General features: G+C 55.6%; 1 protein-coding gene across 1 annotated transcript in view; it reads left to right on the top strand.

The window, feature by feature from the left end:
- The window catches only part of KCNJ4 (potassium inwardly rectifying channel subfamily J member 4), a 30,034-nt gene extending 6,594 nt beyond the window's left edge, over positions 1-23,440 (top strand). The window contains exon 2 of the mRNA XM_055252979.2: positions 21,321-23,440. Within this exon, the coding sequence (XP_055108954.1) occupies positions 21,360-22,697 (1,338 nt within the window). The 5' untranslated portion in view covers positions 21,321-21,359 and the 3' untranslated portion in view covers positions 22,698-23,440. The remainder of the gene's footprint in view (positions 1-21,320) is intronic.
- The last annotated feature ends 250 nt before the right edge of the window (positions 23,441-23,690 follow it).

Consider the following 23,690-nt stretch of genomic DNA (forward strand, 5'->3'; position numbering starts at 1 on the left):
AGCTGGGGCATGGGAGGTACAGTTGGGCGGAGGAGCTCCCTGGGACTGGGATGGAGGAGAAGCCCCCACCAAGCTCGGCCCAGCAGCTCCTGTCTGCCCCTACATTGGCCTTCTCCCCATTACCTCTCCTGGGAGATGGAGAAACCGAGTCCGGACACCACCAGGGTTTGCCCAGGGTCACACAGCAATGGTGGCAGAGCCTCTCAACCCGGAGCTACTCCTGACTCCTCTGTGTCCTGATGGCCCCCAGGGCTGCCGGCCCCTCCTCTCTCACTGACACTCCCCAGAGCTGTGGGGTTTGGGGGAGGGGAGCAGGGTCTGGGTCTCTTTAAGCTCCCTCTCCCCAGAAAATCCGCAGATCGGAGCGAGGGGAAGGGCAGCAGTCCCTGGTCACAGCAGTAGGAAGGGTGGCCTAAGTCAGGGTCGTGGGATCGAATCCCAGCTCAGCCCCTCACTGGCTCCACATGACCTTGACTAGGCCACTGTCCATCTGGGGGCCTCTGTTTGCCCCTCTGTGTATCGGGGGCCACCCATGGGGATGGTGGGGCTTGCTCAGCCTTTTCCTGTTTTGCCTGTCCTGGGAGAAGCTCATGTGCCAGCGACCTGGGCTGCAGGGGATGGGAGGGTTCTTTTTGTTTTGTTTTGTTTTGTTTTAAAGACTGAGTTTTGCTTGTCACCCAGGCTGGAGTGCAATGGCGCGATTGCGGCTCACTGCAACCTCCGCCTCCCGGGTTCAAGCGATTCTTCTGCCTCAGCCTCCCAAGTAGTTGGGACTACAGGCATGCGCCACCACGCCCTGCTACTACTTTTTTCTTTTCTTTTCTTTTCTTTTCTTTTTTTTTTTTTTTTTTGAGACGGAGTCTCACTGTGTCTCTCAGGCTGGAGTGCAGTGGTGCAATCTCGGCTCACTGCAACCTCCGCCTCCCAGATTCAAGTGATTCTTCCGCCTCAGCCTCCCGAGTAGCCGGGACTACAGGCGCGTGCCACCACGTCTGGCTAATTTTTGTATTTTTAGTAGAGACGAGGTTTCACCATGTTGGTCAGGCTGTTCTTGAACTCCTGACCTTGTGATCTGCCCTCCTCGGCCTCCCAAAGTGCTGGGATTACAGGGGTGAGCCACTGCACCCGGACGGGAGGGTTCTTTAGCTGGGCCACAGCAGGGGGTGCGTGTGCTATGGGGAGCTGACCCCATTTTACTGATGGGGAGATTCAGGCCTAGGGGAGGGGTGTGCCCATCTTCAAGTTGGTGGCAGAGTTGGCCCCTGGGACACCTCAGTGAAGCGTTCCCCACCCCTCTGCAGCTCCTCTCCCAGCCCCCACCCTAGACTCCCCCAGGAGCCTCCCCTCTCCACATAGGCCTGAGAAGCCCAGGACCCTTTGCCCTGTGAGTGTGAAGGTACCACTCAGCCTGGGAGACAAATGGGATGGGGTCTGTAATTAGAGGCTCCTTGGGGCCATACAGGGGAGGTGGTGGGCACAGTCTGGAGGGGCCCTGGCTGGGGGTGAAATGGAGCAGGCAGAGGGGCTTTGGGCATCCTTCAAACCTCGTGCCCATGGATACCGTTCTGCAGTTATCCTGACAAATGGGCCTCAAGTCCCTCCTCACTATTCCTCACGAGGAGCTCTCCACCTCCATCTCCAGGGAAGCCCACTCGTGTCAGAAGGCTCTGCTGATTGATCCCTGCCTCCCCCTTTCCTTCACCCTGCCCTCTGGGGCCGAGAGACCCAGCCTGCTCTCAGCAAGACAGGAGCGGCCTGCCTCCCACTCCCCTACCCCAAGGCTCCTCTGGCCTCAGTTGTCCCAGGTGAGGCCCATGACTGGGAAACAGAAGATCTGGGTTCACGTCCAGCTCCACCCCTGAGCAGCTGTGGAATCTGGGGCAGCTTTTTCACCTCTCTGAGCCTTCATCCCCTGCCCCGTAAGGGTGGGTTTTTACCTCTGTTTCTTTTTTTTTTTTTTTTTTTTTTTTTTTGAGATGGAGTCTTGCTCGGTTGCCCAAGTTGGAGTGCAGTGGCACGATCTCAGCTTACTGCAACCTCCACCTCCCGGTTCAAGCAATTCTCTGGCCTCAGCCTCCCAAGTAGCTAGGATTACAGGTGTGCACCACCATGCCTGGCTAATTTTTGTATTTTTAGTACAGACAGGGTTTCACTGTGTTGGCCAGGCTGGTCTCGAACTCCTGACCTCATGTGATCCATCCACCTCGGCCTCCCAAAGTGCTGGGATTATAGGTATGAGCCACTGTGCCTGGCCCTTTGCGTCTGTTTCTGAGGGTGACTGGGAAGATCCCGTGAGCCTGTGAGTGAATGAATGTATCATAGCTCATTGATATGAACTACTTTGTGGCCCAACCACTCAAGGGCACTGCTGGGCCTGATTTCCAGACCCCCATCAGCAGCTACTGCCTTGGGGTACCACTTCTCTGGACAGCTGAGCCTCCCCCGGCCCTCCCTCCCCCAGACCCCCAGAACTGCTTTGGTGGGGCAGGGCTGGCTGAGTGCCAGCCCTGCCATGAGGCTGCAGATCCTGAGCCCACCTGACCTTGGAAAGGGCCTCTCTCTGGCTGGGCTCCAAGTCTGCCCCCAACAGACACCAGGCAGTGCCTGGGCAGCAGAGAGAGAGAACTGGGTGGGGCAGAGAGAGGACCACTTGCCAGAGCTGTCCCGGGTCCCTGAGACAACAGGCTAAAGGACAGAGGAGAATGGCCAGCTAGCCCCGGGGGGGGCCCACTTAGCAGCTGCATGAGCAGCCCAGCAGAGCTTACTCCTCACAGTCAAGTGGGCTGCCTGAGAAGGGGGTGAGCGCCCTGTCCTGGGAGATGTGTAAGCAACTGCTGAATGGCATCTGTTAGCAGGGCAGGAGGGGGCTCTAATACAAGATCAGGGGAAGAAATTGGACTCAGAACCCAAAGAGTCCCTGTTATTTGGGCTGCAGAGTGGCGGTCCTGTGAGCTGGGGGGTCTAACAGGCTTTTCCCAGTATTCCCCCATAACATCCAAAAATTCTCCCCTTGGTTGTGTGTCACAAAGCCCGGAGTCCAAGCACCGCCTGTCACAGCTTCAAGACACACGCTGGATCCCGTTTCACAGCTCCTAACCCCCACTCAGGCCAGTGCTTTAAAATTGCACACAGGTCCTGCCCCGTTAGTGGGTTGGGAAATTGATTTAGTGAGTTGCACTACTTGTTTTCCGAAAATGAAATTAAAAAGAAAATTTCAAAATACTATGCATGCAGTGAGGGTAAATATTATTTTGTGACGCTCTTACTTCAGCTTTAAATATACAGCCGGGTGCAGTGGCTCACGCCTGTAATCCCAGCACGTTGGGAGGCCGAGGCGGGAGGATGGCAAGAGCCCAGGAGGTTGCAATTGAGCTGTGATCGCATCACTGCACTCCAGCCTGGGCATTGGAGCAAGACTCTATCTCTAAAAAATAAATATAAAGTAAGTTAAAGTAACAAACAGGATGTTTGCTTTTACTATGGATTTTGGTCAAAAAACTTGAAAGCTACTGTCCTGTATAGAAATCCAGGAGGCGCCCTGATAGAGGCTCTGACGCACAGGTTCCTATTTCCCTGGATGTTTGGTTCCTAAAGACATAAGTGCCACAACTTCCCGGGTGCTGCTGTCCTGCCCTCAGAAGTAGCCTCTTGTCCCTTGCTCAGTGGATTACCCAGGTCCAGGGCCCCACACTCCCCCAGAGCCACCACCTCTCCCCAGGGCCTAGATCCCAGGCTGGGCCAAATTCCCTGCTTTCCGCTCAGCCCAGGCCCAGCCGTGCTCTGTCCTTGTGCTCTCCTGCTTGCCCTCATCTTCCTAGGACCTTCTCTTTATGCCCTTTCACACACACACATGCACACACACGCATGCACGCACACATGCGTGCACGGAGCTCAGCAAAGCCGGTTTGTGACTTACCTGCTTCCCTTCAGCATACAGTAGGTGCTCAATAAATGTTCACTCAATTATTTACAGAGCACCCTCCAAGGCAAGGCAGTGTGCTGTGTTGAGACACATCTGGCACCTGGCAGGAAGGCAGATCCTGTTCCAGCTCAGGGGACATTTAGGGTGATTAATGAATGAATGGATGGATGGGGGTCGGCTGGAGTTGGAGATTCTCTGGCCTGAGGAGCCAGTGGCGAGGTGGTCAGAAGTAAAGAGGGGCACGAAGCTCGTGGCCCCCCCATGGCAGGCATTCTGTCAGTGACAGTCCCTTGGGGCTGTGGCCCAGCATTGAGTCATGGGCAGGGGCTGACTGTTCCTCCTGCTGTCTCTGGTCCTTCTGAGGCCTCTGTCTGCCATGCCCTCTCCCACTAGGTCCTGTACACATGTCCCTGCCACCCATCTCTGGTTGAGGCCAGGACATTCCCCCCCCGCCGAGCCCCTGACACCTAGGGGACACCTGGGAAGAGAAGCCCATGCTCCGTTGGAGGGTGAGGCAGAGGCTTGAGCCCTCTGACATCCTGTCCTCTCTCCCCTCTGCTCATGGCCACTGTGCTGGTGTACAGTGACACAGAGGGTCTCCTGGTCACTGCTCAGAGGCCACCTCTGCTGGGAAGTTCTCCCTGACTACCGTGTCAAAAATAGCTTCTCCTTGGTCACAATGTGTCACATGGCCCAGTTAGACCCTTCCCGGGAATTGTGACGGGCTGGGTCATCTTGTTTGTCAGTCGTTAGATATTTATGAAACAGCTACTCTGTGCCAGGCTCTGGGAGTCGGGGTGAAGTAGGGAGGCAAGGTTCCTGCCCTTAATGATGTTGCAGATGAGACTGGTTTGACTGCTAAGGGCTGTCAGGAAGATCTGAGAGCTGGATGGGGAGGGAGGGCCTCGGGGCCTCTTGGAACAGGCAGCCTTTGAATCCAGACCTGAATGGTAGGAAGGCACAAGCGGTGGAGTCTTGGAGAAGAGAATTTCAACCAGAAAGAACAGCCAGTGCAAAGGCCCAGAGACGGGAATAAACTTGGTGCGTTAAAGGGACGGGAAGGAAGGTCTCTTCCCGTGGTTGGAGAGTGGAGGGGGTGCGGTCAGAGAGGGCAGGACCTCCCTGAGGCCAGGCGTTCATCCCGAGTGCCCTGGGGAGACCGAGAGCTCTGAGCAGGGAGTGATGTGGAGATGGACCGCGGGAGGTGGGTGGAGGCTGTGGGCTGCAATAGTGATGTGGCTCTTTGGGGTGGATGACTGGGTGAAGGGACGTGTCCGGGGCCCCGAGGTTCACCCGCTTTGGGCAAGCTCCCAAGCCCGCTGTGGGATGATGATAATAGCACCTGCCTTGCAGGTGTGGACCAGTCAGTGCATGGCCCTCAGTGAACACTAAGTGCGTGTTAGTTATTATCCCATTGTGATTGTGGTTGGGCTTAGGGAGGGCTGGAGGATGATGCCTAGGTGTCAGGCCTGAGCGACCTCTTGGGAGGAGTCACAGACTGAGACGGGGAAGGCAGAAGAGGGGAGGACGGGGACATGGCTCGGGCTTGGCAGTGCCGGGTTCGCGATGCCTCTTCACTGTCCAGCAGACACAGGGAGCAGGAGCCAAGTGGGCTTGTAGCTGCCTGGGAGGGAGGCGCAGGCTAGGTGGTATTTTAAGCCACAGGACTGGATGAGATCACAGGGAGGACTGGGGAGAAGAGAAGGGAGGTGGGATGGCAGAGCTGGGCACTGCACGGTGTGGGTCATGGAGAGGCCAGGGGCAGGAGAGCGAGGGGCGACCTGGAGAAGGACCCTCAGGCCTGGAGGACTCAAGGAGGAAAACGAGGGCCAGTCCGGAGCCTCCATCAGAGCTGCTGAGAGGGAAGGGGGCACAGAGGAGCCCTGGAGGGGGCTGAGGGGAGATTAGGAGGCGAGGAAGAGTGGAGAGTAAGTCATGCTCTTAAAGAAGGGCTGCAGGCCGGGCACGGTGGCTCACGCCAACACTGTGAGAGGCTGAGGCAGGAGGATCACTTGAGCCCAGGAGTTTAACATCAGCCTGGGTAACATAGGGAGGCCCTGTCTCCACAAAAAATTAAAAAATTAGCCAGGGACGACGGCACACACCTGAAGTCCCGGCTGTTTGGGAGGCTGGGGTGGGAGGATCGCTTGAGCCTGGGAAGTCAAGGCTACAGTGAGCCGTGATAGTGCCACTGCACTCCAGCCTGGGTGACAGAGCGAGACCCTGCCTCAAAAAATAAAAAAAGAAAGAAAGAAAGTCTTCTGCACTTTACAGTTTACAAACCCCTGCCCACACTGTTCGCCTTGGCAGCATGCCTGTACACTGGGTGTTATTCCTTCCCATTTTACGGATGTGACTCAGAGAGGTTAAGAAATTTTCCCAAAGCCACGCAGCCCATAGGTGAAGTGTTCTCAGACTTTTGGGGTCACAGTCCTTTTTTTTTTTTTTTTTTTTTTTGACAGAATCTCGCTGTGTCACCCAGGCTGGAGTGCAGTGGTGCAACCTCAGCTCACTGCAAGCTCCGTCTCCCGGGTTCACACCATTCTCCTGCCTCAGCCTCCGGAGTAGCTGGGACTACAGGTGCCCACCACCACGCCCAGCTAATTTTTTGAATTTTAATAGAGATGGGGTTTCACCATGTTAGCCAGGATGGTCTCGATCTCCTGACCTCGTGATCCACCCGCCTTGGCCTCCCAAAGTGCTGGGATTACAGGCGTGAGCCACCGCACCCGGCCACACAACCTTATGAATGCCTTCTCTGGAAAATATGCATGTGTACACATTAATTTTAAAACTTTTCATATGCATTTTCCCACAGGTAATACATTCATATGGTTCTAAAATTTAAAAAGACACAAACGGGAATACAGTGACAGTTCTTCCTCCCACCCTGTCCCCAGCCACCTGCTTTCCCTCCCCGGAGCAGCCAATGTCACCAGCTTCCTGGGTCTCCATCCACAGACAAGCAGAGACAAGCAAATATGTGTATCTATAAATTTCTTCTCTCTCCTTTTTTACACAAATGGTAGCTACTATACTCACCGCTCATCACTGTTGCCTTCTTTTGCTTAAAAATACATCTTGAAGACCTACATTGCTCCTCACAGAGCTCCCTCCTGGCTTTTTCTGTCTGTGTGCTGTGCCATTCGTGGATGGGCATTTGGGCCGCTTCCAAGCAGCGCTGCTGAAGGCAAGGCTGCTCATTCCCCACGTGTGAGTCTCGGGCTGGAGTCCCAGGAGGGCCCAGGAGGCGTCACAGGCGATACCACCCAGTGGCCTCCACTGGATAAGTGAGGGAGTGGGGCTCGAACTCAGCCCTGACTGTTCTCACTCCTCCCTGCTCCCACGCCACTTCTTTAGGGGGCACCTGCTGGGCCCAGCCGAGCATCCCAGAGAAATCCTGTGTATGTGTGAGAGGGGCACATTAGCCCCCATCCCCCAAGGTTCTGGGAGACACCCCCCACCAGCCGGCGGCCCCAACTCCTGGAGTCTTGTTTGCTGACAGCTAAGGATGAGGCAATGGGATGGGGGAGCAGCAAACACCACCCCCAGCCCCACCCATGCTGGAGTGCAGGGATGAGGGTCAGATGATGATCAGACATGGGCTGTGCCGAGGTCACCTCTGCTGCAACTTCCCTGACCCCCGCCCAGCACAACTCCCGGCCCCTCCTCAGCACCTCCCCTTCTGCCCAGCCCATGAGGAGATTTCCCCCTTTCTGGCTGGGGAGGGAGGGAAGCCAAGTGGAGGAGGGACTTGTGGCTGCCAGAGTCAGGCCTCAGGTGCTCCAGGCTGGACAGGGCCTACCGGGCAACTCTGCTGAGCGCTCCCTCTCCTGGCTGTGAGCTGGCCTCCCTCCCCTGCTGCTCTTGCCCTCTGGCTGGTCCTCCTCATCTGCTCCTCAACTTCTTCCCCAGCTGTGGGGCTGCTGGGGCCGGGTCTGAGACCCCCTCTCCTTTTCCATGCCCTTGGCCCAGCCGGTCTCGTCCACCCTCACAACTCAACCTGTCACCAGCATTCACCATCTCATGCACCCAGCTCTGCCCGCTCTCCCTCTGGAGGCTCGGGATCTGACGCCGGGTAGACATCTGCATTTGGACGTTCAAAGCCACTGCACACTAGAAACCGTCGCTCCCGAAACCTGGCCCCGTTTCAGTCTTCCACCACTACCGGCCACTCTCGACAACCCCCTTCCACTCCCAAACCCTGCGGACTTTTCACCCAGAATGCATGTGTCTCAAATCCATCTCCTTTTGAGCTCCATGGCCGCCATCCTGGTAGCTCCAAGCTACCATCATGGTCTTCTCCCCAGCCTAATATACCTCATCACAGCGACTGGCGCTGCACTCTGGACAGTGCAGGCTTCAAAGGCCGGCTGAGGCAAGGGCCAGGGTGCCACTAGGATTATATTGGGAATGTTTATCTTTTATTTTTATTTTTTATTATTATTATCTTTTGAGACACAGTCTCATTGTGTTGCCCAGGCTGGAGTGCAGTGGCAAGATCTTGGCTCACTGCAACCTCTGCCTCCTGGGTTCAAGCGATTCTCCTGCCTTAGCCTCCCGAGTAGCTGGGATTACAGGCACGTGCCACCATGCCTGGCTAATTTTTGTATTTTCAGTAGAGATGGTGTTTTACCATGTTGACCAGGCTGGTCTCAAACTCCTGACCTCGGGTGTTTGGAGAGGCCCGCGTCAGCCTCTCAAGGTGCTGGGATTACAGGGGTGAGCCACCATGCCCAGCCTACTTTTTATGTTTTAGGGAAAGAGTTTCACTATGTTGCCGAGGCTGATCTGAAACTCCTGGGCTCAGGCAATCCACCTGCCTCAGCCTCCCAAAGTGTTGGAATTACAGGCATGAGCCAATACACCTGGCTAGGAATGTTTTTTTTTTTTTTTTTTTTTTTTGAGACGGAGTCTCGCTCTGTCACCCAGGCTGGAGTGCAGTGTGCAGGGGCGCGATCTCAGCTCACTGCAAGCTCCGTCTCCCAGGCTCATGCCATTCTCCTGCCTCAGCCTCCCGAGTAGCTGGGACTACAGGCGCCCACCACCACGCCCGGCTAATTTTTTGTACTTTTTAGTAGAGACGGGGTTTCACCGTGGTCTCGATCTCCTGACCTAGTGATCCGCCCGCCTTGGCCTCCCAAAGTGCTGGGATTACAGGTGTGAGCCAATACACCTGGCTAGGAATGTTGTATTTTTTTTTTTTTTTTTTTTTTTTTGAGACAGAGTCTCGCTGTTGCCCAGGCTGGAGTGCAGTGGCACAATCTCGGCTCACTGCAGGCTCCGCCCCCCGGGGTTCACGCCATTCTCCTGCCTCAGCCTCCTGAGTAGCTGGGACTAAAGGCGCCCGCCACCTCGCCCGGCTAATTTTTTGTATTTTTAGTAGAGACGGGGTTTCACTGTGTTAGCCAGGATGGTCTCGATCTCCTGACCTCCTGATCCACCCGCCTCGGCCTCCCAAAGTGCTGGGATTACAGGCGTGAGCCACCGCGCCCGGCGGAATGTTGTATTTCTTTTTTTTTTTTTTTTTTTTTGAGACGGAGTCTCGCTCTGTCGCTCAGGCTGGAGTGCAGTGGCGCAATCTCAGCTCACTGCAAGCTCCGTCTCCTGGGTTCACACCATTCTCCTGCCTCAGCCTCCCGAGTAGCTGGGACTACAGGCGTCTGCCACCACACCCGGCTAATTTTTGTATTTTTAGTAGAGACGGGATTTCACCGTGTTAGCCAGGATGGTCTCAATCTCCTGACCTCGTGATCTGCCCGCCTCGGCCTCCCAAAGTGCTGGGATTACAGGCGTGAGCCACCACGCCCGGCCGAAATGTTGTAGTTCTTAAGCCTGGTGGTAGATACACAAGGCTTTATTTTATTTTATTTATTTGAGACGGAGTCTCACTCTGTCACCCAGGCTAGAGTGCAATGGTGCGACTTCGGCTCACTGTAACCTCTGCCTCCTGGGTTTAAGTGATTCTCCTGCCTCAGCCTCCTGAGTAGCTGAGATTACAGATGCCCACCACCGCGCCTGGCTAGTTTTTGTATTTTTAGTAGAGATGAGGTTTCACCATGTTGGCCAGGCTGGTCTTGATCTCCTGACCTCGTGATCCATCCACCTTGGCCTCCCAAAGTGCTGGAATTGCACCTCACAGGTCCAAGCAATCCTCCCACCTCAGCCTCCTGAGTAGCTGGGACTATAGGCATGCACCACCACACTAGCTAACTTAAATTTTTTGTAGAGATGGGGTTTTACCATGTTGCCCAGCATGGTCTTGGATTCATGGCCTCACGTGATGCTTCTGCCTCTGCCTCCCAAAGTGCTGGGACTATGGGTGTGAGCCACCATGTCTGGCCTAAAGGCTTTATTGTATTAGTCCTTATTCCTATTTGTCTTAAATATTTCACATGGAAATTTAAAACCAGACCAGGCAAAGCCTGACAGCCCGCCGGCCCTGAGGGTGACACCCGCAGCCCTTGCCACCTCCAGCCTCTGTGGCCTCATCCTGGTCCGCTCACTCCCAGGCTCACCTCACGGCCACAACCTGGCCTTCCTGCAGCTTCTCAACACCAGACTCAGACTTTTGGAGTATTCTTTTTTTTTCTTTTTTCAGACGAAGTCTTGGTCTGTTGCCAGGCTGGAGTGCAGTGGCGCGATCTCAGCTCATTGCAACCTCTGCCTCCCGGGTTCAAGCAATTCTCATGCCTCAGCCTCCCAGGTAGCTGGGAGTACAGGCGCCTGCCACCATGCCCAGCTAATTTTTTTGTATTTTTAGTAGAGACAGGGTTTCATCGTGTTAGCCAGGATGGCCTCAATCTCCTGACTTCATGATCCACCCACCTCGGCCTCCCAAAGTGCTAGAATTACAGGCATGAGCCATCGCACCATGTCCTTTTTCTTTCTTTTTTTGAGACAGAGTCTTGCTCTGTCACCCAGGCTGGAGTGCAGTGGCACGACCTCTACCTCTGCCTCCCAGGTTCAAGCAATTCTCCTGCCTCAGCCTCCCAAGTAGCTGGGATTACAGCCACCACACCTGGCTATTTTTTTTCTTTTTTTTTTTTTTTTGAGACAGAGTATCGCTCTGTCGCCGAGGCTAGAATGCAATGGCATGATCTCGGCTCACTGCAACCTCCCCCTCCCAGGTTCAAGTAATTCTTCTGCCTCAGCCTCCCTAGTAGCTGGGACTACAGGCGCCTGCCACCACACCTGGCTAATTTTTGTATTTTTAGTAGAGACAGGGTTTCACCAAGTTGGCCAGGCTGGTCTCAAACTCCTGACCTCAGGTGATCCACCCCCCTCGACCTCTCAAAGTGCTGGGAATACAGGCGTGAGCCACCATGCCTGGCCTAATTTTTGTATTTTTAGTAGAGACAGGGTTTCACCATGTTGGCCAGGCTGGTCTCGAACTCCTGACCTCAAGTTATCTGCCCACTTCGGCCTCCCAAAGTGCTGGGATTACAGGCATGAGCCACTGCACCCGACCTCCTGGAGTATTCTACACCCCACTTCCACAAAGATATACAGTTCTCCTGACAGACTCCCACTTACTACCCAAGTCTTGGCTCTGCCATTTTCTCGCAGAGGCCTTTGGAGATGCCCATCAAACCAGAGCCCCGCCCTCTGTCTCACTCCATGTTGTACTTTTCCTTCAAACTGCTTAACGCCACACACATCCGGCTGCCCGTGATGGCAAATGCCTACCATCCAGAGCGTCTCTCCCCAGCCCTTCCATATGCCGGCCGAGTCCAAGGCCTGCGTCTGGCCCACAGTTAGCGTGCGGTCCATAGTAACTGAGCGGAGGCCCCAGCGAGGCCTGGGGTGTTGAAGCCCCACCCGCCGCCACTGAGGGAGCTGCGGTTGTTCTGGAAAAGAGAAGCTTCAGGGATCCACTGGCCTTCACACCCCTGTGGGGAAGATGGGCACAGGTATTTGTGGAGGGTGGGAAGCTCTCCAGGGAGGGCAGAGGCCTGGCGTCAGCAGTTCAGCAAAGGGCACACCTGTGGGTTGAAACAGGTGGCCTCTGGGTCCTCCAGCCCCCAGCACCTGTGATGTGGCCCCGACCAAAGGTCCCTCTGGACATTGTGGGGAACTTGCTTGTCAGCCTGCTCCCCCGCCCCGCATTCGCCGGCCAAGTGGTTGGGAGGGCCCGGTGGGGTGCAGAGTGGGAGGAATGAGCCGGTTCACCTCCCGCTGCTCCAAGCCCCTGTGGAGCCCAAAGCTTGGTCTCCAGGGTTTGGCTGGACCTGAAATCAGGAACCTGGGTCCTGGCTCCAACTTACCCTGTGATCCAGTTTCTCCTTCCCCATAGGACTGACTTCACAGAACCTGGCACGTAGTAGGACTGGATGTGTACCGGGTGGAAGCAAGCGTGTGACAGTATTTCTTCGAGGCAGGACAGTAGCATGCCTTGTTAGCATGCTTTGATGCCCATTGCCCAGGCCCACATCCTGGCTTTACCACTTACAAGCTGTGTGACCTTGGGCAAGTTGCTGAACCTCTCTGTGCCTTGGTTTTCTTACTTCTAAAACAGGGGTAATGATAATTTCCTCTGAGATCATTGTGAGGATGATAGGAATCGATCGGTGTAAAGTATTGAGTAAATGCGTGCTCAGTGCTCAAATGCTCAGCCTGGATTTTTGCGATGTCAGAGGGTTGCCTGGTGAGGGAGGGGCTAGGTGTGCCACAGGATTTCGTGGTCCAGAAGAAGGTGGGGAAGGGGACAGCTTTCTTGAGCACCCACCATGTGGCATGCGCTTTTGGGACAATCCACATCAGGCCCTGCAGGTAGGCACTGCGATGTTCCTTTCACCAATGGAGATACCGAGGCTCAGAGAATCCAGTGACCTGCTAGAGCCAAGTGGGACTCAGCTTGGTTCCAGCCCAGCTCTGTGTGATCCCAGGCTGCTGTTCTTGCCCACTTGCTCCCTAGTGCAGTGAATGAAGACAAACTGGGCAGGGCCCTGTGGATGGGGCCCAGGCGGGCTCTGGGATGCTGCATCTGAAATTCCGGGGAGGAAATCGAGAGGGAGCAATGTTCAGCCTTGAGTAAAATGCACCTTATCGATCACTTACGCTGGGCTGGGCACGTGGCGTGCATGATCCCATTTGTCCTCATTACAGTCCTAGGAAGTCTGCTCTATTATTAGCTTCTCCTACAGATGGGGCATGCAGGGACTAGAGAGGTTAAGTGCCTCTCGCATAAGGTCACATGGGCACAAAGTTGTTTAGAGGCTCCAGAGCTGAAGCTGCTGCACCAGGCGGGGGGTTCCTGAGACTCATGAAGAGGAGGGAGTCAGGCCTCCCAGGGACAGGGGACTGCAGGGCCTGCAGAGGGCAGTGGCAGGTGGGGACCCTGCCACAGTTTCCCCTGTGGCTCAGTCTGTCTTTGGCTCCCCTTACTCTTTGAGGGGTACAGCTCAAAGAGCCATGAGCCTGGGCTCTTGAGTTCTCTTCCTCCCTGCAAAGCTCCACTTGTTGGAGTGGAAAGCCCCTCCACTGCAATCAAAGCAGACCTGAGGACCTCAGCTGGAGTGGGGCAGACGCTGTGCTCCTCAAGGGCTGGGAAATGGGACAGTGCTGTTAATTCTGTCTACTTCTTTTTTTTTTTTTTTTTTCCGAGACAGAGTCTCGCTCTGTTGCCCAGGCTGGAGTGCAGTGGCACGACCTCGGCTCACTGCAGCTCCTGCCTCCTGGGTTCAAGCGATTCTCCTGCCTCAGCCTCCCAGGTGGCTGGGATTACAGGCACCTGCCACCACGCCTGGCTAATTTTTGTATTTTCAGTAGAGACGGGGTTTCACCATGTTGGCCAGGCTGGTCTCAAACTCCTGACCTCAGGTGATCCACCCGCCTCGGCCTCCTGAAGTGCTAGGATTACAGGTGTGAGCCACCGCGCCCGGCCAATTCTGTCTATTTCTTCCAGGGAAATCCTCCACCCTTCAGGACCTGTCCTGAGTGCACTGAGTTATGCCCTGGGCTGCGTCCTCTGACCTCCACTGCCCTGTGCTGGCTCCCTCTGGTAGGACACTTGCTGGAGAGTCAGCCTCCCCATCTAAGCCCAGGAGGGCTCAGGGATGGCTGGGGCTAAGGAGACTCAGGAGCGCCCCCCATGTGTCACCTGACTCCAAGCTCTGTCTGGGTGCCTTGTTTTGTACATCTTCCCACCTCTCCTGCCAGGGAGCCATGATGGTCTCCCCATCTTGCAGACAGAGGGAAGGAACTTCTGACCAGAGCATGTTAGTGGTGGAGTCAGGAGTGGAAGGGATTCCCCAGCTCCCAGTCCAGCATTCTTGGTCATCAGCATCTGCATCTTTGTCATCACCATTATAACATCAGTTTTTGCACTTTACCTGCAATGTAATAACGCATGGTGGTTGTCATGTTCACTCAGCAGCGGCCTGGTGAGGAAGGTACCAGTATCGTCATCTCCAGTTTGCAGATGAGAAAACTGAGGTTCAAAGAGGATATGCTGGGAGGTTACAGAGCTGAGACTGAGAGCCAGGTCTTGCCACCCAAAACATATGGGTTTAACCCGCACATTTTCTCATATTGAACAGAGGCCAAGTGCTGCAGATAGACAGTGAGGCCTGAGGGCTCAGAGTAGCAGGGTCAGAGAACCTCAGGGGCTCAGGGTAGGTCTGGAGGGATGGGGAGAGCCTGGGGGTCCCAGGGTGAGCGGGGCGATATGGCAGGAGAAGGGGTCCCGAAGCCAGAGGCTGAGGACCAGGGTGAGCCAAGGACCTGGAACCAGTCAGACTCAAGTTAGATTTCCAGCTTTGTCACTGCTGCTGTGTGGCCCCCAAGCTCAGCATCACCCCTCAACCCCCCGGCATCTCTGTAGCCTGCAATTCTTCAGCTGGGGAGGAGAAATAACAACCCTTCTTGTTACTGTGGTAGGTGCTTAATAAATACTTGTTAAATACACAAAGGATAGAGTGATGCTTCAGTGAGAGAGAGGAGGCAGTGCCTGGCATGGAGTTGGCAGAAATTCTGTGAGAGGGGCTGGAGAGAGAGGATGACTGGTTCTTCAGATCCCCAAGGCTGAGCTCTGTGACCTCGAGCAAGTCACATCACCTCCCTGGTTGTCTCACCCAATAACAGTCACCTCGAAGTCTGGTGGTGGGATGACATGAGACGCATGACAACCCGGCAGGCTGGCACTGGCCACTGCTCCCTAGGCGTGAGCTCCCCGCTCCTGTCTAAAGGAGTAGAGTTTCAGGCAGGGCTGGAGCTGCTGCCTGGCTCTGGCAGGGCCTGGCGGAGGTGCCCCTGCAACGGCCATGGTGTCTCTGGTCAGTGGCACGGGTCTCGGGAGGAGATTTGCCCTCGAAGCCTTCCAGGTAGCTGGGACCTGCCGAGGCTGCTGCAAGCTGATCAGCTTTTCTTTTGCAAAGGGGGTTGTGGGCAAGGACAGATAAGTTAGTGTCCTAAAATTGTCGGGAAAACCTAAAAGTTGACAGGGTTGGGGTGGGCTTCCCGCCTCTTCTGGACCCCCAGGAGGCAGAGTCTCCAGCCCCTCCCTAATTCCTCAGGATGGGGCAGGATGGCTGGCGTCAGTGGTGAGGCCTGAGCTTCCTTACACAGCTGTTGACTTACTGTGCCACCTCGGACACGGTGCCATGCCCTGTTCTTGGCCTCGTTTTCCCCAGCTGGCTAATGAAGTCTGGACTAGAGATTTGCAGATTTTGGATGTTTACGGCACAGTAAAATTAAAAGAAAGCCGGACGCAGTGGCTCGTGCCTGTGATCCCAGCATTTTGGGAGGCTGAGGCAGGAGGATAGCTTGAGACCAGGAGTTTGAGACCAGCCTAGGAAACACAGTAAGACCCCATCTCTATAAAAAATAGTAAGAATCAATTTTTATGTTTATTTTTATGTATTTATTTTTTGAGATGGAGTTTCACTCTTGTTGCCCAGGCTGGAGTGCAATGACACGATCTCCGCTCACCACAACCTCTGCCTCCCAGGTTCAAGTGATTCTCCTGCCTCAGCCTCCCAAGTAGCTGGGATTACAGGCACACACCACCACACCTGGCTGGTTTTGTATTTTTAGTAGAAACAGGTTTCTCCATGTTGGTCAGGCTGATCTCAAATTCCTGACCTCAGGTGATCCACCCGCCTTGGCCTCCCAAAGTGCTGGGATTACAGGCGTGAGCCACCGCACTCGGCCAATAATAAATTTTTAAAAATTAAAAGTCTGGTAACTGGTGTAGCATTGTCACTTCTTCATTTTGCCAGAAAAAGACATTAACATTTAAAAAGCAGTCAGCATCTCCTATGTCCATCACTTTCTAAAAAAATGTTTGCCACTGAAAGAGTCCCAGGATATAAAGGACAGCAGTACCATTGATCTTTTTTTTTGAGATGAAGTCTTGCTCTGTTGCCCAGGCCGGAGTGCAGTGGTGTGATCTCGGCTGACTGCAACCTCTGCCTGCTGGGTTCAAGAAATTCTCATGCCTCAGCCTCCCAAGAAGCTGGGATTACAGGCGTGCGCCACCATGCCTGGCTAATTTTTTTGTATTTTTTGTAGAGATGGGGTTTTGCCATTTTGCTCAGGCTGGTCTTGAACTCCTGGCCTCAAGAGATCCACCTGCCTCTGCCTCCCAAAGTGCTGGGGTTACAGGCGTGAGCCACCACGCCTGGCCCATTGATCCTTCTTAGGCTCATTTTGCAATGGGCTAGTGGCCTGCACTGGGGGTTTCGGAAACCTCAGGCCCTACTTCACCAGTCCCTCTGGTCCTATGTCAAGCTCTGTGACCTTCAAAAAATCTGGGGAGGATGAGTAGTCCCTTAATTGGAGGAGGACCTGACTCCAGGGAGAGGAAGAACTTGTTCAAGGTCACATACCAGGGCTGTGACAGAGGGCCTCTCCACCTCCCGGGGCCTCCATCGCAGAAAACATGCTTCAAACTGCATTCTTCTAGTGCACATTCCATGCAGGCAAATTAGGCCCTGCATCCCTGCATCCACAAAAGTGGTTTAATCATAGGGATAAAGCAGACACCTAAACAACCAGGGCTCTTTTTTATTTTATTATTTTTATTTATTTATTTGAGATGGAGTCTCACCGTGTCACCCACCCTAGAGTGCGGTAGCTCAATCTTGGCTCACAGGTTCAAGCAATTCTCCTGCCTCAGCCTCCCTAGTAGCTGGGATTACAGGTGCCCGCCACCACGCCCGGCTAATTTTTTTGAATTTTTAGTAGAGACAGGCTTTCACCAAGTTGGCCAGGCTGGTCTTGAACTCCTGACCTTGTGATCTGCCTGCCTCAGCCTCCAAAAGTGTTAGGATTACAGGCGTGAGTCACCTAGCCCAGCAGGGCTCTTTTTAAAATATATATATATCTCTAGTCAGAGGAGGATGGTACTGAATTGTCAAGGCCTCTTGACCCTCTCCTGGCATCGTCAGCCTTCCCCAGGAAGCCCCATGTGACAAGGAAGAGAAAACCTGGCCATCTCCTGGTGGTTGTCACATGAGAACACAATGCCAAGCTCATACCCTTCACTTTTTGGCCAGGCCTTGCACGGGTCAGCCTCGAATTAGCAGCTGAACCTCTCTCTCCTGCTAAAATGGTCTGTGGTGGCAGCAGCGTGCACTTACTTGAGCAAGTCACTGCAGACCAAGGGTTTTCAGGGGGATGGGATGTCACAGAGGCTGCTCCATGGGGAAGGGTGCCAGGTCTGAGGAGTGCCAGGGAAGCAGCTTTCCTGCTAAGCTCCAGGATGTGCTGGGGGCACTGGGAACCCAAGACAGGGCCCAGCACATAGCAAGGGCTCAGGACACCTGCTGTGGGCTGTGGGGGAGGTGCCGGGGTGAGGGGTAAACTATGTCCCCATCGGGCTGCACTGTGGAGGCCAGTGGGCTGGTGGGGCTGGGGAGTGAGTGTTGCCGATGGGGCTGGGGATTGTGGAAGCTCAGGATTGACCCTGGGCACTCGCTAATGGGGAGGAGTGGGCACTGCTGGTGAGGGGACGCCCAATCTCTGTAGCCATCAGGGGATTGGCTCCCTTACCCCCAAGGCCCCTCCAGAGGTGGGGAAGTCCATGAAGAGATCTCCTCTGCAGCACCAGGTGAACTCGCCAGGTCAGGAGCCAATCTCACCAGGCAGAGAACTAGGGATCCCCTGGAACCCTGGGCTTGTGTTTGGCCTTGGGCAGGGCCCCCCACCCTCTCTGGAGCTCAGTGACCTCACCCGTTGAAGGCCTGGGCCGCCACACCCTTTCCCCTCTGCCTCTATCCTGCACACTTGTGGATGGTGGTCCAGTTTGGATTGGCTGGCTTCTTCTCTTCCCTTGCCCCAAAACCCACTCCAGCCCCCTGCAGGGAGGAAGTGGATGAGGAGCTCTGGGGTGGGGGTGAGGCCTTGTTCAGGGCTGGCCCATCTGGCTCCACTCTGGGACTCTTAGGAAGTCCTTCCTATCTCTGGATTTCCTTGGTCTCAGACATAAAATGAGGGTCCTGAACTCAGTGACCCTATGCTCCTCCTGTCCTGACAGTCCGCGGTGCCCCTGGAGCCATTTCAGGCAGTGGGACAGAACAGGGGGAATATGTTTAGCAAAGAAAGGCCTCCCTGAAAACTCTATAGAGCAGAAGGTGTGCCTGGCCCCAGAACCCCAAGGCTTCCTCCTGGAGCCCTGGCTGCTGGGATGCTGCGGGAGGGGGCAAAGAGGGTCTGGGCCTCCCAGCTCTAAAGGGCTGGCATCGCGTTAGAGGCCACGCCTGCATGACCTCTCAGGTCTCCAGCATGATAGCTCATTGGCCCAATTTTCTCATTTTCTTTTTTTTTTTGAGACAAAGTCTCACTTTGTTGCCCAGGCTGGAGTGCAGTGGCGCGATCTCAGCTCACTGCAACCCCCGCCTCCCAGGTTCAAGCGATCCTCCTGCCTCAGCCCCCCGGTAGCTGGGATTACAGGCACACGCCACCATGCCCTGCCTAATTTTTGTATTTTCAGTAGAGACGGGGTTTCTCCATGTTGGTCAGGCTGGTCTCAGACTCCCAACCTCAGGTGATCCACCTACCTCAGCCTCCCAAAGTGCTAGAATTACAGGCGTGAGTCACCGCACCCAGTCAGCCCCATTTTCAAGATGAGGAAACTGAGGTTCAGAGTAGTCAATAGCTCGCCCAAGTCACACAGTGGATCTAGGACTTCAACCCAGGACTGTAGGAGCCAGGGAGCTCTTTGAGAACCAGGGGAATAGGGAGAAGAACCCGGAGTCAGGGTGGGTGACCGCGGGGGAGGAGGTGGGGGCAGGGCTCACTCTCCCTGGGCCCGGAGAGGGAGTTTCTCTTGGGAAAAGGCAGGCTCTGAGGCTGTTGATCTCTAAATTATAGCGTTGGCGCGTACCGGTTGCTGCGGCAACCGAGTTGTCCTGAACCAGGGAAGTGTATAAACATTGCCACAGATGCACAATTAGATCAGGAAGAAGAATAGAACAGAAAATAGAAACTTCCAGCCTTATGTAATTCTGGGCCAAAATGTTATTGGGAACCCAGGCCCAGTCCTGGCCCTGCCAGCCGCTGGGGCCCGGGCAGCACCATGTCTTCCCTGGGGACCCAATGGCAGAGAGGAGTGGAGAGAAGGTCTGTCCTCTATGGGCCCCAGGCGCATCCCGCCACCCAGTGGGGTGAGGGGCCTCTTCTGCTGCAACAGCTGGGGATGCTTGACAGGCAAATCCTGCCTGTCAGCTCCTGGGAAGTGTGGGAAGGAAGGCAGGAGGGTGATGGCTTTACCCCAGCGCCCTGCTGTCCCCGTAGGTCCCGTGAAGTAGGGAGTTTTGGTGCCCATGTTACAGATGAAGACATGGAGGCTCAGAGAGGTGAACTGAGTTGCCCGAGGTGTGTCCTCCCCTCCCACTCCCTGTCTCCCCGCCATCGACTCATTCATGTTGGTGCCACGCAAGTTTGTATCCACTGCCAGCTTTGTGGCTGGCAGGTGGCTTTCCCTCTCTGAGCCACCTGGGACATGGGAATAGCGATGTCTACAGAGGAGTCAGAGCTGGGGCCCCCCCTTCCTCCACCCTGACTGTCATATTGGATTCTCCCCTCACCACTGCTCCTAACAAGTGCGGGCACTGGGCAGGAATTTGGGCTCAAGGACTCAAAGCAACACTGGGAGGGAAGAATCTAAGCAAGGAGCTCAGACCCAGGTGGGGCTGCGGGTCCCGGTAGAACTTTGTCTTTCTTTTTGACATGGGGTCTTGCTCTGTGGCCCAGGCTGGAGTTTAGTGGCATGATCACAGCTCACTGCAGCCTTGACCCCCTGGGCTCAATAGATCCTCCTGCCTTAGCCTCCCGACTACCTGGTGCCACAGGCGTGCACCACCGTGCCTGGCTAATTTTCTTATTTTTTGTAGAGATTGGGTCTCACTCTGTTGCCCAGGCTGGTCTCAAACTCCTGGCACAAACGATCCTTGCATCTCGGCCTCCTAAAATGCTGAGATCACAGGCATGAGCCCCTGTGTCCAGCCAGAAATTTCTCAGTGATAGAACTCTCCTGTGTCTTCTCTGTCCAGTGTGTTGGCCGTTGACCACATGTGGCTCCTGATCACTTGAAATGTGGCTCATGCAAGGAAGGAGCTGCAGTTAATATTTTATTTAGTTTTTTTTCTTTTTTTTTTTTTTTTTTGAGATGGAGTCTCGCTCTGTCACCCAGGCTAGAGTGCAGTGGCATGATCTCGGCTCACTGCAAGCTCTGCCTCCCGGGTTCATGCCATTCTCCTGCCTCAGCCTCCCAAGTAGCTGGGACTACAGGCGCCCGCCACCACGCCCGGCTAATTTTTTTGTATTTTTAGTACAGAAGGGGTTTCACTGTGTTAGCCAGGATGGTCTCGATCTCCTGACCTCGTGATCCACCCGCCTCGGCCTCCCAAAGTGCTGGGATTACAGGTGTGAGCCACCGCGCCCGGCCTGTTTAGTTTTAATTAAATGTAAAGAGCCACAGGTGGCCAGTGGCTATCATACAGGAGGAAGTCCAGCCCCCGAGAAGCCCAAAAGTGCAGAGATGGAATCCAGGGAGAGGAGCGGGCTCAGAGCCTCCGTGGCTCCCTATGCTCAGGGCAAGCAGGACAGAGGGACAGGGAGGAACCAAGATGGGCATCAGGAAGCTTCCAGAACAGTGAGCATAGGCGGGCCAGAGGGGCAGTGTTGAGGGGCAGGGACTAGGACCTGGATCCTTGTGGCTTTAGCTTCCTGGTCTGTGGACCCCAATCTCTAAGCTGGGCCAGACTGGGTGGCACTGGCTCAGACCCTGTCATCAGAACCACCTCTGCTGCCACCCTCCGCCTGCCGGGGCAGAGGAAGTCTTAGGTCCTGGTCCAGGCTCACCTGCTTCTGAGAGTCTTGGGGCTGAGTCTGAGTTGCCCCAAGGGAGCCCCTCGCTCCCCAGCATCTCACCTGTCCGGCTTCTCCTCCGCAGGCCCTGCGTCTTCCCAGGTGACCACGCCGGCTTCAGGACATGCACGGACACAGCCGCAACGGCCAGGCCCACGTGCCCCGGCGGAAACGCCGCAACCGCTTCGTCAAGAAGAACGGCCAATGCAACGTGTACTTCGCCAACCTGAGCAACAAGTCGCAGCGCTACATGGCGGACATCTTCACCACCTGCGTGGACACGCGCTGGCGCTACATGCTCATGATCTTCTCCGCGGCCTTCCTTGTCTCCTGGCTCTTTTTCGGCCTCCTCTTTTGGTGTATCGCCTTCTTCCACGGTGACCTGGAGGCCAGCCCAGGGGTGCCTGCGGCAGGGGGCCCGGCGGCGGGTGGTGGCGGAGCAGCCCCGGTGGCCCCCAAGCCCTGCATCATGCACGTGAACGGCTTCCTGGGTGCCTTCCTGTTCTCGGTGGAGACGCAGACGACCATCGGCTACGGGTTCCGGTGCGTGACGGAGGAGTGCCCGCTGGCGGTCATCGCTGTGGTGGTCCAGTCCATCGTGGGCTGCGTCATCGACTCCTTCATGATCGGCACCATCATGGCCAAGATGGCGCGGCCCAAGAAGCGGGCGCAGACGCTGCTGTTCAGCCACCACGCCGTCATTTCGGTGCGCGACGGCAAGCTCTGCCTCATGTGGCGCGTGGGCAACCTGCGCAAGAGCCACATTGTGGAGGCCCACGTGCGGGCCCAGCTCATCAAGCCCTACATGACCCAGGAGGGCGAGTACCTGCCCCTGGACCAGCGGGACCTCAACGTGGGCTATGACATCGGCCTGGACCGCATCTTCCTGGTGTCGCCCATCATCATCGTCCACGAGATCGACGAGGACAGCCCGCTTTATGGCATGGGCAAGGAGGAGCTGGAGTCGGAGGACTTCGAGATCGTGGTCATCCTGGAGGGCATGGTGGAGGCCACGGCCATGACCACCCAGGCCCGCAGCTCCTACCTGGCCAGTGAGATCCTGTGGGGCCACCGCTTTGAGCCCGTGGTCTTTGAGGAGAAGAGCCACTACAAGGTGGACTACTCGCGTTTTCACAAGACCTACGAGGTGGCCGGCACGCCCTGCTGCTCGGCGCGGGAGCTGCAGGAGAGTAAGATCACCGTGCTGCCCGCCCCGCCGCCCCCTCCCAGTGCCTTCTGCTACGAGAACGAGCTGGCCCTTATGAGCCAGGAGGAAGAGGAGATGGAGGAGGAGGCAGCTGCGGCGGCCGCGGTGGCCGCAGGCCTGGGCCTGGAGGCGGGTTCCAAGGAGGAGGCGGGCATCATCCGGATGCTGGAGTTCGGCAGCCACCTGGACCTGGAGCGCATGCAGGCTTCCCTCCCACTGGACAACATCTCCTACCGCAGGGAGTCTGCCATCTGACCTCCAGGCCCAGCCCTCACCACTGCCCACAAGAGCCTCTGCCGGGGGTGGGATGCCAGGACACCCCCTCCCACACTCAGGACAGAGCCAACCCTGGCTCCGTGGACCTTCTGGAGGAAGGTGGGGGTTTCAAAGACTGGGGGACCCCTTCCTCCTGACTCCAGCACCCAGGCCTGGGAAGAGCTCAGCCCGATCAGCCTGAGTTCCCCCAGCGCCTACTCCTGGTGGCTCTGGGTCCCCGGATCCACCACCCTTCCCCCACTGACTCTTCAAGGACGTGCCCTCTTTGCTCTCAGAACCTTGGGGAAGGTGGCTGGACTGCTGGGCGGGGGACATCTCGGGGTTTCAGGGTGGGCAGGGGGTTAGTTTGGGGAGGGGGGATGCGTTTCTTTTGCATGACTGTGGCCTGTTGCTCATGACTTTCTTTTGTAAATATCTATAAATGGAGACAGATGGAGACACCAAATTCACTTTCTGCCGTTTTTACCTGCCGGACAAGGAGATGCAGTCCCTCTCTGTGCACCCCTCCCCACCCCGCCCATCAAGCCTAGCGCCTTCCCCTGCCCAGCTGGCTGGACCCTTGAGACCCTCGCCAGCCACCTTGGCCCTTGGATGGTGTTGGGTTTGGGTGCAGAGGAGGGACTCTGAGGGGTGGGATGAGGGACCATCCCTCCCTCCCTGCAGTCCCTCGGGCCCCGGGCCCAGCCTAGATTGACAATAAAGTTTGTAACAATATATATATATATTTTGTTGTTGTTGTTGTTGTTGTTTTTTCTTGAGACGGAGTTTTGCTCTTGTTGCCCAGGCTGGAGTGCAATGGAGCAATCTCGGCTCACTGCAACCTCCGCTTCCCAGGTTCAAGTGATTCTCCTGCCTCAGCCTCCTAAGTAGCTGAGATTACAGGCATGAGCCACACCATACTCAGCTAATTTTTGTATTTTTAGTAAAGATGGGGTTTCACCATGTTGGCCAGGCTGGTCTCGAATTCCTGAC

This window comes from Symphalangus syndactylus, chromosome 18 (assembly GCF_028878055.3).
Source record: "Symphalangus syndactylus isolate Jambi chromosome 18, NHGRI_mSymSyn1-v2.1_pri, whole genome shotgun sequence".
Taxonomy (NCBI): Eukaryota; Metazoa; Chordata; class Mammalia; order Primates; family Hylobatidae; genus Symphalangus; species Symphalangus syndactylus.